At 44.9% G+C, this 12,989-nt stretch overlaps 1 protein-coding gene across 1 annotated transcript in view; it reads right to left on the bottom strand.

The window, feature by feature from the left end:
* Positions 1–7,825, bottom strand: part of HTR2A (5-hydroxytryptamine receptor 2A) — a 56,913-nt gene extending 49,088 nt beyond the window's left edge. The window contains exons 1-2 of the mRNA XM_047861689.1: positions 6,829–7,825; positions 3,821–4,021 (exon numbers count right to left, since the gene is read on the bottom strand). Of these exons, the coding sequence (XP_047717645.1) occupies positions 3,821–4,021; positions 6,829–7,240 (613 nt within the window). The 5' untranslated portion in view covers positions 7,241–7,825. The remainder of the gene's footprint in view (positions 1–3,820; positions 4,022–6,828) is intronic.
* Positions 7,826–12,989: the final 5,164 nt, after the last annotated feature.

Genomic DNA, 12,989 nt, shown 5'->3' with positions numbered 1-12,989 from the left:
TCAGCCAGGTCACGATCTCGCGGTCCGTGAGTTTGAGCCCCGCGTCGGGCTCTGTGCTGACTGCTCAGAGCCTGGAGCCTGTTTGAGATTCTGTGTCTCCCTCTCTCTCTGCCCCTCCCCCGTTCATGCTCTGTCTCTCTCTGTCCCAAAAATAAATAAACGTTGAAAAAAAAATTAAAAAAAAAAAGGAAATAGGAAAAAATAATAGGAAATCTAGGGGTACATGGGTTAAACTATTCCAAAGGTTTTCCACTATCCAACAAATACTAAGGTAATTTGTGTTGTACTCTATTAGGTAAAAAAAAAAAAAAATGAATATTCAATCCCTAAAAGGATTTAAAAGAAATAACAAGCTTATAAAGGGAATAATGAATGAATAATTCTTGATGAGGCCACTGAAGCAAGGATAGAAACCAGAATATAGAATAATTGTGATAGGGTGCCTGGGTGGGTCAGTCGGTTGAGTGTCCAACTTTGGCTCAGGTCATAATCTCATGGTTCGTGAGTTTGGTCCCTGCATCAGGCTCTGTGCTGACAGCTCGGAGCCTGGAGCCTGCTTCCGATTCTGTCTCCCTCTCTCTCTGCCCTTCCTCCACACATGCTCTGTCTCTGCCTCTCAAAAATAAAGAAAACTAATAAAAAAATTTTTTTAGAATAAATGTGAAGATACAAGGAAAAATAACTGGGTAAATTTAAACCCAAACACTGCATATATGGGTTACACAAAATATAAATGGAGTAAATACTCCAATTAAAAGGTAAAGATTGGATTACAAAGAAAACTATTTGCTGCTTAAAAGCAATATACTTTATTAAATCAAAAAAGTAACAGTAGTAAGATGGAATAAGATAGATCCAGAGTATGATAACCAAAAGGGAACTGGCATAGCTATACTAAGATCAGTTGACTTTGATGTTAAGGCAAGAATTGCATTTAATAATAATCAGTATGAAAGAAAATTTTAACTTTGTAATTACTAACCCAAGGCAAGGTAGAAAATGTAAATAACCACTGAAGAAAGGTTAGGGTTGCAATTAAAGATAACATTTGAAAAGGTAGCAGGAAGAGATTTAGAATTAAATTCTATATAACTTTTAAAGAATGTTCCTACTTAAAGACCATGGTGGAAGGGGGGAGTAATGCCCCAAATTTACTTACTGTAGCTAGAAAAAGAATCTTTCTAAGAAAAACTCACTAACAAGGTCCTCCAAAAACAATTTTGTTTAGGAACGTATTGCAGGAATGCAAGGGCAGTTCAAATTCAAATCTAGGAAGAAAACAAGATACCAGTTTTTCCCCTTCAGTTTATTGATCTATCAATAGATGCTGAAAAGGCTATGTTCATTGGTACAAGAACCCTATGACCCAGTAATTGTGCTACGAGGCATTTATCCGAGGGATACAGGTGTGCTGTTTCGAAGGACACATGCACCCCCATGTTTATAGCAGCAATATAATAGCCAAAGTATGGAAAGAGCCCAAATGTCCATCGATGGATGAATGGATAAAGAAGATGTGGTATATATATACAATGGAGTATTTCTTGGCAATCAAAAGAAATGAAATCTTGCCATTTGCAACTACGTGGATGGAACTGGAGGGTATGATGCTAAGTGAAGTTAGTCAAAGAACCCGTTATTTTGTATACACAAAATTCCATCTCAACTAAGTATCTAAATGTAAAATATAAATGGAAACACAAGAAAATTCAGAATAGTTAGGCTAAGCTCCTTTGGGTTCTTAAGAATTTTTTCCCCTCTAGTAGAACTCTCCCCTCGAACTTTCCCCTCGAGTAGAACTCTCCTCTACTCAGCCTTACATCTCAGACCTGTGATATAGAGCCTAGGTAAACTCCATTTTTGTCTTCTTACCTGCCTTCCCCCACCACCTTGTTGGAGGTCTTCAAATACATAACTTGGTCCATTCAGTGCTAAGCACATAGTAGCTATGCTGTAAGCATGGCTTCATTGATGATGACCCCCTACTAGCACTCCCACAACCTTTGCAGCCTGCCTTCCTCCTGGAGTGATGGCTGAATGGAGTGATGTCGTCCTGTGCAACCTCTCTGCACTTGATTTCCTGTAAGGTGCTTTAAACGTTGCCGGGTTGGTAGTCTTTGCTCAGAAACAGCCCTTACTTCTAGTGCTATTGAGCTTGACTAAGATGGGGCAAGGGCCGTTAGTACAGCAGAAGGTAAAAGATGGGTAGTGCTCCTAGTGTCTGTCTCACCAATGGGACAGTGTACAAGGGTAAAACTAGACTATAGCATGGTTTACTTCATTTGAATTATTGCCTACTTTTGCTAATTACCTCTTGCTATTTGTTTGTCTTCCTCAACCCTAGTTGTACTCTTAGATTCACCCTCCCATAGAAGAATTAAATCACAATGCTCCCCAGGGGTGCAGCTGGGATTGAGAGTCACTAGTCTTTCTCTTGAAAGAGAATGAGTCTAAGATTGCATAGATGCAGAAACAACAAACTTTGGTAAAGCAAATATGGTTTTATAAAGAAGGTGGTCATTCAGCAGTAAGTGCAGGGCTTGGTGCCAGAAGGGTGGGAGTCCCAGTCCCGCCATTAGTTGGAGAGCTGATCCGGCAAGCCCACAAGACCTTTCATTGCTCTGGCTCCCTAATTGATCAAATAAGCTTAATGAGATCTATCTAGTTCAAACTGCAATAGGAAATTTAAAATGGAAAATAGAAGACTCTACACAACTTAAAAAATCATGCAGATTGTTAGCTTTTCCATCATAATTTGGCACGGTCCTATGTGCTAGCTGTGGGAGTCCTTTTGGCTAACTGTGCAGGAGTCTTTTCACTTGTTGAACCCTAGTTCCCTCATCCATAAGATGGAGTTACCTATTCTGCAGAAGAATCTGTAGCAGCAAGGCAAACAATAGGAACTCAAAAAAAACCCATCCTCGTGTTAGCTATGAACTAGGATTTCTATTACACGCTGTGGGGTAGACTCAAGCCTGCTATCAAATCCCATAGTCTCTCATGTTAGTAGATGCTGGTACCCATGTGACCATAAGCAGGTGCAGTGTTATTGCCTGTGAAGTTCTGTAGATTTAAAGCAAACCCCGGGGGAATCTGGTTATAAACCAAGTCTGCTGAGGTGACAGGTGCAACTGACTTAGTTACCTGGGAGCTGCCCCTCTGGCTTCCATTACCCAGGCTTTCCTGTTTGTTGGGTGTGTGACAGAACATCAATCCTGGTGAGCAGTGAATGTGTGTGATCAACATAAGGGGGTTGAGATCTTCTGGGGTGTGGTGACATAACAGGACCAGGGTTTACAGAGGCATGAGGCAGGCAGAAACGTCTTGACCCTGAGCAAGTACTGCCTCTGCAAGTCTTCTGTCCTCTGCCTCTGAGTTACAGAATCCAGCACCTTTCCCCAGTCTCGAGAAGCTGTGTGTTGTTCAGCGTGGGGATCTGTAGTCTTAAACTGACCACAGTCTGGTGATGACAAATGCTGAGGTCTCCGGGGGAATTGTAGAGAACTGAGTTCGAAAGTGTGAGATGGGGGAAAAGCATCTGGAAGTGGCTTTGGCACAGTTAGGTCTAATTTTGGTGCTGTAGGTATGTATGGTCTTAACTGTGAAAGCTTGACATTGTCAGCCAGTGATGTTAATAGACTTTGCTTCCTAAAGCAAACCTGATAATGACTACATTATACCTTCTCTCGCAACAACAACAGCAAAAAAACACCCAGAGATTCAGGGTGTCAGGTTTCAGGGCAACAAAACAGGACCAGTCCCTCTGGAAGGTGTGACCTGTCCTTTCAAATGAGACCCTGAAATCCTGTACCCAACTTACCCACTGATATGGTCCAAACAGCAATTATTTTCAGGAATGCCTTAGTTCTGGAGTTGAATCGGCTGTGATGGATGGGATTCTGGATGGCAACGTAGCGATCCAGCGAGATGGCACAGAGGTGCATGATGGAGGCCGTGGAGAAGAGCACGTCCAGGTAGATCCAGACAGCACAGAGTTTGCTAGGTAGAGGCCACCGATAGCCTGTGATGCAGAAGGTTAGCGTTAGTAAGGGACCTCTGGCCTCTTGGTGGGTGGCACTTACCGTGCCGGAAGGGTTTCCATTCCGGGCAAAGGCACAGGTGCTGGCAAAGGGCAATTACCACAGATTTTCAATATATTGAAAAGCCTTAAAAAAATTGTGTTTACAATAAGCCCATACTAGCTGAGGAACACAAGGTTTGGAAATTTCTTGTGGCTGCAGTTAGGCCAGGGTGTTGTGGTTAACATGGGTTGTCTTCAAGGTTTCTCTTGATCTATCTCCTCTGCCTGACGGAATCAACCTTTATTGTCTTTAATGAGCTAGCAGCCTCGATGTATTTTGAGCCCCTCTATTGAAGCTCCTCTTGTAGTGCACTGCCTTCAGTTCACCTCTTACACATGTTGTAGGGTCGCAGGAGGTTCGACCCACCTGCGAATCACTAGAACCCCTCAGTCTTCCACAGTGATTGCATTTGGTGGTCTCCCAATCAATGCTATTGGTGTGAATGAATAAATGATTAAAAGGTCCAGATGGGCAATATTTTTATTTGGAAAGACAAAGTAATTACATAATATTTGGGGATGTTTAACTCCAGTTTGGAATGTGCCTGTGGGTAGGGGAAACCTGCAGAAAAGCACAGTGTTCTTGCCCTGACCATTGTTTCAGGGAAGTGGCTCTCAAACTTGAGGGAGCCTCAGAATTTCCTTGATGGGGTCTTAAAATGGTACTGCCCGACCCCACCTGGAGGTCCTGATGATGTGAATCTGCAGTGGGGCAGAAGAGTCATTTCTAACAAGTCACCAGGTGGTGCTGCTGGTCGAAGGATCACATTTGGGCAGCTGCTGCTGCCGGCAGTGGTTGTCAGCCCGCCCCCCCCCCACCCCCCCGCCCCCGCACTTTGCAATCAGCTTGGAGAGCTTTTCTCTAGGGTCCCGGGGCCTAGGGGTGTGAGTGGAGGTGGGCCCCAAACAAAGTGTTGCAAATCTGTCCCTGATGATTCCAAAACGAAGAGCTCTGCGGGAGGAGGGTCCATAAGGCATATTTGAAGTGCCCTGTCTTTGTTGGAGAGGGGTTCAAACAGGTAAACCTGTATTAGTTTTGATAGTTGTGTAAGCAGTGATGTTGCATCTGTGTGCTTGTGAAAAGGCAAGTTCTAAAGATTGCCTTTCTTTGCGATATTCCAGACTCACAAAGCTGAATGAACTACATTCGCAAACAGACTCTGTGAAAATGCCATCACCTATATTTAGGAAAGTAAAGGGTGCAGGATACCAGCCTAACATAATGCTGTTCACTCTGATTATTTGGAGGGGGAAAAAACCAACAACGAAAACCTAAAACAGGAGCGTCTTCATTTGCAAGTGCCTGGAGGGAAGCCCTGCTCCGTCTGGTCGGAACTGATGTTAGCCTCTGGAGTTTGCTCTGCAGGGAGGAGGCAGTTGGGGCGGGCCTAGTCTGGTTTCCCAGGCAAGGATAGGGAGGGAGCATTTCCTCACCCTGCGGTGATGGGTTCGGGGAGAGGTCCAACTCCTGCTGGAACAGGCTGCACGCGGAGTGGCCGCCGCCAGGGGGCGCAGTTGGATCCCGAGCTGGAGGCCCTGGCCAGGTCCTCGCTTCTTAACCCAGCTGGCGGGTGCCTGCCCCCCACCTGCCACTGGGGTCACCCCCCCTCCCCCGCCTCCGCCCCGCGCTGTGGTTTTGGTTCCCTGACAGAACCTCTGGGAGTCGTGCGCAACTCCCGGAGTTCGCCTTCTAAGGGGGTGGGGTTTGAGGAAGCCAGAACCTTTGCAGCCTGTCTGGGAAATGACGGCGAATTTAATGAAATCATCCCGGTGTGACATTTGAGTGGCCAAACGGAGGCTGGCCTTGCAAGGAAGCATTATCGACCCTGTGCAAACCGGCGCCTGCGCTGCGTTGCCCATCTCCCTCCTCTTCCAGACTCGGCGCTGGGGTGATACATATATAGCCCCTAAGACCTGGCCAGAAAGATCCCCTGTTACACTGACCATAATGTATTTCCAGCTCTGAGTGACTGTGTGCCTATGTCAGTCTAAATATTGTTTTAAAAAGAAACCCGACTGTATTACTCCTGACTTGAAAACCTCACATTCTGCTTTCTGCTGAAGCCGTCCCAGTGTTTGCTGACTTGCTAAGAGGTCTGACTCTTTGAAACTGTTGGAGACAGCAGGATTAATGTCTTCCCGTTTGTTTTCTACCCTCCAAACCAGACGGGAGGAGTTGGTGTGGCTGTGTTTTTAAAGAGCGGAGGGCATAATTCAGAGGCACACTTCCGAATTAGCTTCTCTGGGTAGGAACAAGTGACACTGGAGTAATTCATTTATTCTAAAGGAGAATCTGCATATTTTAACATCACACCCGCTGCACCACTGAGATTGTCTCTGCACATGTTCTAAAGCAACTGGGAAGGTTTTACCACTCCAGTAGAAGTGCTGAAAACTGTGACAAAGATACCACTGTGTTTTGTCCCGGAGGCTGGAATACTTGGGAATCTACAGAAGTGAAAATCAAGGGGATTCAGAAGGACAGATTACTGCTTTATGACTTCTTTGGGGGCATTTAAAATTACTAGATGAAATGTACGTGTCCCAAAGCCCCAAACTCTCCAATAATAGGTTGTCAGATCGTGTAATATGTGAAAGTTCACTTTAAATTTAACGAGTATGACACGGTAGACCCTTGACTATAAATAAACCCTGGTGTTGAGTTTGTCCCTTGAGCCCCAGCTCATCTCCTCACATGCACATGCTATTACCAGGGTGGGTATAGCTGGGAAACTAACGCCACTCACCATACAGGATGGTTAACATGGACACGGGCATGACAAGGAAACCCAGCAGCATATCAGCTATGGCAAGTGACATCAGGAAATAGTTGGTGGCGTTCTGCAGCTTTTTCTCTAGGGACACTGCCATGATGACGAGTATGTTTCCAGCAATGGTTAGAATAATCACTACAGCTGTCAACAAAGCAGACCAGTTTTTTTCCTGGAGATGAAGTAAGGAGAAGCAGGGTGGTGAGAGGCAGCCCTCACAGGAAAGGTTGGTTCGATTTTCCGAGTCCACTGTCCAGTTAAACGCATCTGAAGTGTTAGCTTCTCCGTTGTTAAAGTCATTATTGTAGAGCCTTGTATCGTCATGTAATTGCACTAAGGAGTTTGTAGTGGAGCTCAAGGAAGCATTTTCTTCAAAAAGAACATCCATTGCTAAGCCGGAATTTGTAGCAGCTGAAGTAAAGGAAAACTAACAAGTCAGAGCCTCAGCCCGCCATTCATCTTTCTCTCCTCACGCTCTGTCACACGGAAGCTGGTGTACATGCTGGGCAACTTGGGTTGCCTTTTTTCCCTCATGATCACAATGGTTATTGAGGAACTGCAGTGGCTTCTTCTGTTTCTTTCCTTCACAATGTTAGGGGAGGCTTGTTGGTTGCATTTTTTTTTCCCTTCAAAGCAAGGTCAAAAAAGCAGAATGAACTTTTTAACAGAGGTTGCAGAGTTTTGAGGATTCAGGAAGAAACAAGGTGATCCTGGCCAGAAAAGAAAAGTTTGGTGATTACCAGGAATCTCCCTGAGCTCTATCTCATTCTGTTGGTTATGTTGATCACACTAGTTTAGCCACAGCAGTATTAAAATAGCATGCAGTCCAAAACAGTGGGGCGGGAGGCATTCTACATTAAGAAAATCCATTAAAAATACATCCAGTGTTAATCCCATAGTAATTGAATCTAGTTGGGGTTATAGTTCTAAGTCTGAGGCTGAATGTCGGGAATTTCCCAGCTGCTGTCGGGAATTTCCATTTGCATTATTCTTAGTTAATAAAAGAAGGAAAAAAAAAAGTCTTAAGCAAAGATCAGACAACTTTCCACGCTAGCAATTCTCATGGAAATGGTAACATTTTGGCCAAGCACGATTTCAAGCCAGAAAGAAAATTGTACGGCAGTAAAATACAGCAGCATGAGAACTTACATTTGTCTTCAGGGTTCCCACGTTAGACATACTTTGCTGTTCTGTGACTTGCCGCATCTCTCATGGTAATTAAGCGAGCATAGAGTCCCTTCTTGAGCATCGACCAGCATAATAGGATAGTAATTTGATTTCTGTTTTGCTGACTTCAAAAACTGCATGCACGAGTAGAACCACTTCCAGCGCTGCGCGGTCTGTGTTTGCTGGCTCTGCCCCCACTCAGCTGGGTTACTCCCTCCCTGTGCGGCTTGCCTGAGCCAGGCACACGTTGAGAAATCATTCATGAGCCCCTCTCAAAGTCGCACAAAAGAAATCCCGCAGGAAAGTAGGGAGAGCTGCCTGTGCCCAGGGATTCGTGGTTTCCACGGGAATGGACCAGCTCTCCGGCTGCCTTGTTCACTTCACCAGACCTCCCTCTATCTGCATGTCATAAACTGCAAGGTAGCAACAGCCAGGGAGGGCGGACCAAAGAGGCTTTTTTTTTTTTTTCTTTTTCTCTTGTTTCTCCTTTTTGCTACATGTTAACACTGGGAAGTTTTCTATTGTTAGAAACGGGAGAAATCGCCTTCTGTACAGATGGCTAAAGCAGGTAAGCTGCTCTGTGGTGTTTTTAGGGTGAAGAGCTAACATAAATAAGGCTAGAAAATGGCATATCCTGGGAGCGCTGTAAGCATGCCGTGCTTCCGTCCAGAGCCCGTAAGCGCTTATGCCCGAAGCGTAGCTACTGACGTCAGTGACTTGGGCTCAGAGTGGCCAAGCACCTCTTGGGCGATACTCAAACCGTTTGTAGCATTTTTAGTTCTTAAAAGCATAACACCATTCAACTAACTTACTTTGTCCAGACTTGTACCGCCTAGAAGTAATTAAAAATCTCACATGTGGAAGACAGAGTTAGTTTCTCAGAGAATTTTGAAGGCCTCCTGCCTTCCTTGTAAACCAAACAAAATGCGCCTTCTATAGTTTCTAAAGAAAGCAGCTATATGGCAGACGCAGTAGTGTATACATGCATACACACGCTATCTGCTTATTTTTACAGAAGAAAACAGGAGTCTTTGCTGAATAGCACAGTTTTCTCGGTTTCTGTCCATTGTCTTCACGTTGTCTCTGGACACATTCCATCACTTGAGTCCCTTCAACATGTCTTGGGACAAACCTGTACCTTCTTAGCAGATGGTTTCTCTCAGCTCTTGACTTGGACATTCAGCTGCCTGACCCCCTTCGTCTGTGCCCTAGAAGACCTTGACTCTGCACCTTTCTCCCTACCCCGTGCCCACTTCTTGGTGCTTATCTCCACCCATTCTCTTAGTCACAGAATCAGCATCTCTTCAGACAGCTGGCTGTTAGCAAGACTCTTCGTTTGTTCTCACTGCCAGAACTTTGTCCACAATGCCACTTGGGTGGACTCAGATGTCCTATCCTCCGGCCCATGCCCTACAAGCTTGCTGGGCTGGAGCGTCTCCTTAGTGGGAATTTTCCCTTTCTGCCACCCTCCTCCCCCTCTGCATTCCTCAGAGAAGGAGGGGGGTGATGCCGGGCACCTAGAGCAGGCAGCGGAGAGCCTGGGCTCTGGGTCATGACTCCTTGGTTTTGAATCCCAGCTCCTTGGCTCAAACAGCAGAGCCCTGGACAATCCAGCTGTCCTCCTTGAGACTCCGTATCCTCCCTTGTAAAAATGGGATAATTGTAGTACCTCCCTCAAGGTGGCAATGAAACTAAAAGGAGGTCATGCATATAAATAATTAACCCAACATGCTTAAAGGATGTTGTTAATGTCCGTGGCTTCTATTAATACTAGTGTTGACTTTATTAAAACAAAATTGACCTCACTCCCGATCAACTTGTGCTTCCATTCGTTCAGTCTCTCCCTTGTGAGGCACAACTCCGGTCTCTTCTGCCCCCACCGTTCTCACTTCCCAGGCCTGGATTCCTGTTTTCTTCTATAGGCAGCCTGAGTGCAAGTGAACTTGCAGGTTTGATCCTTTTGAAGCATCTGTACTTGCAGTTCCCTGTGTCTGGAATGCTCCCCACCCCCCTCCTAGTATCCATCTGGCAAATTCCTACTCCATTGTCAAGGCTCAGTTCCAGAGGTAAGTCCTCTGAATCCCACTGTTGACACTCACTACCTGTGTGACCTTGAGAAGCTGCTTCATCTTTGTGCCTGAATTGCCTCATCTGTAAATAGGGAAAAATAGTATCTACCTTAGATAATTGATGTCAGAGTTAAAATGTACCAGGCATGGGGTACCTGGGTGGCTCAGTCCATTGAGCATCCGATTCCTGATTTTGGCTCATGTCGTGACCTCTCAGTTCATGAGTTTGACGCTGCATTGGCTCTGTGCTGATGGTAAGGAGCCTGCTTGGGATTCTCTCTCCCTCTCTCTGCCCCCTCCCCTAAATGTGTACGTACGCATGCTTGTGCGTGTGCACTCTTGCTCTCTCTAAACAAACAAAAAATCACCAGACACGTGTAAACTTAAGAGCTCTGTAAAGGCTAGTTGTTGGCTTACAGTTATCAAGCTTTCCATGGCTCTCCTCCCATATGTAGGCCCCTTGAGCTTTCTATTTTATCAGGTCTCACATTGCATGTAGGCAAAGACTAGGTTTGTCTTGTTGATGGCTGTACACATAGTGCTTAGATTGTTTTTTGAAAGAAACGTGTGACTAATACCTGTTCACATGTCTGTCTTTATTAAATGGTGAACTTCTTACCTATCTTCAAGGCTAAGCATGGTATCTCCTGCTGAATTTTGAAAGAATAAATGAATTGACAGCCTGTATTAAAAAGCAGAATCAGGGGGAAACAAAGAATCTCTAGTTCCATTTTCATTACTTTGTCCAATGAGATACTAATTTAATCTTACTCAAGAAGGCAAAGACAAGTGTGATTGAAAAATACTTTGTTACAAAATTAAAGCTTTCTGATGATACATTTTGTTTTATGGATTACTGTGTTTTTGGAGAAATCTGATCTCAGGCTTCATGTCTTCATGAATAGGTAGGTTTGCAATCATGGCAAAGCCAGTCCATGAATTTCTTGGTGTACGATTTATATTGCAAAAATAATTGTCAGTAGCCTTTGGGGTTATTCACAACTGTATGAATACTTGTGCAAAACTCAGAGCCTTGGCTACTGTGCTTAAGCAGAGCTTGTGTATTAATAGGGTGGGGGTGAGATTTGGTAGGAATGGTTTCTTAAAGGTCAGACACTGTTGAGTTGGGAAGAGGGTTGTAGGTTGGCTGCTATGGTGAACACTGATGTGCAGCCCGGCTTCTCCTTCAGAGGTACTCGTTTTCCCTGTTGCTGGGAGTGTTGATAACTGATGGCTCTCAGTGGATTCTCATTGTGAAAATTAACCTCCACCAAAGAGGCCATTTTGGCCATAGTCCTGCCTCTCCCCTGGAGTCTGCTGTGAGAATACAAAAGTCTGGCTCCCTTGCCTCGGGACTGGACGATGCTGAGGGACCATCCTGGTATACCAGAGCCTCCATGGCATCTGCTGAGGCCTCTGTTGGGACTACACCATAGTTAATCTCTTCCCTCTCCCTTGTCCTGCCTCCCTCGCTGCCCTGCAGATACAGATCTGGAGCTCTAGGCATTCCTTCTCGTGCACACAAGTGTGTCTCTTGCACACAAGTGTGGCTTCCTAGGGAACCTAAAGCTTATATTTAAAAAAATAAAAAAAAATTTTAACGTTTATTTATTTTTGAGAGAGACAGAGTGAGCAGGGGAAGGGCAGAGAGAGAGAGGGAGACACAGAATCCAATGCAGGCTCCAGGCTCTGCACTGTCAGCACAGAGCCTGACATGGGGCTGAACTCACGAACCTCAAGACCAGACCTCAGCCCAAATTGGCCACTTAACTGACTGAGCCACCTAGGCACCCCTGTACGGCCTATATCTTTTTCTATTACTTATTTTTTTAATCATCCCATTTTATTATTTTTAATATAATTTATTGTCAAATTCGCTTACATACAACACCCAGTGCTCATCCCAGTAAGTGCCGTCCTGTATGCCCATCGTGGGTGGGGGTGGGGGAAGAAAGGCCTATATTTTTAAACCTGTGTTTGTTTTTTTTTTATTAAAAATTTTTTTCAACGTTTATTTATTTTTGGGACAGAGAGAGACAGAGCTTGAACGGGGGAGGGGCAGAGAGAGAGGGAGACACAGAATCTCAAACAGGCTCCAGGCTCTGAGCCATCAGCCCAGAGCCCGACGCGGGGCTCGAACTCCCGGACCGCGAGATCGTGACCTGGCTGAAGTCGGACGCTTAACCGACTGTGCCACCCAGGCGCCCCTAAACCTGTGTTTTTAATGCTCACTCTGGATGAGCTTATTTAGAGAAAATAGAAAAAAAAAAAGTACATTGATGAATATACTATTCTCCGGGCACCTGGGAGGCTCAGTTAAGCCTCCGACTTTGGCTCAAGTCATGATCTCACGGTTTGTGAGTTCAGCCCCACGTTGGGCTCTGTGCTGACAGCTCAAAGCCTGGGGCTGCTTCAGATTCTGTGTCTCCCTGTCTCTGCCACTTCCCCCCCCTTGTGCTGTCTCTCAGAAATTAAACATTATAAAAATACATTATTCTCATAATCTAGAAGTTCTTTATTGGACAACTGGCTTTACTATATACTTCCACAAGGAATTTAAGGCCAATAACCCCCAAAAGAAACTTCCTTGGGGCACAATTACTTGAGTTCCTAATTGGGCCTTCTTTCAGGATATGTTTTGCAATGTTCTGTTTATTCTGGGAGGGTTCACCAAAAGATGATTGCCTAAATCAGATGTTGACTTTTTTTTTTTTTTTAATGGTTGCAGTGGTATTTGCAGCCTTGAATTTTCCTACAGTCAAAAGTGAGTGGCTTCTGAAATATGAGTGCCTTACAGATATTAGTAGATGTGTGAGGGAAATTGTTGAGCAAGTAAATCGGGAGTAGAATGCATCCTATTGCCTCCTCTTAGATATCTGCAGTGTACTGTAAACCTAACAT

The sequence above is a fragment of the Prionailurus viverrinus genome, chromosome A1, assembly GCF_022837055.1.
Source record: "Prionailurus viverrinus isolate Anna chromosome A1, UM_Priviv_1.0, whole genome shotgun sequence".
In the NCBI taxonomy this organism is placed as follows: Eukaryota; Metazoa; Chordata; class Mammalia; order Carnivora; family Felidae; genus Prionailurus; species Prionailurus viverrinus.
This window is presented reverse-complemented; position numbering and strand designations above follow the sequence as displayed.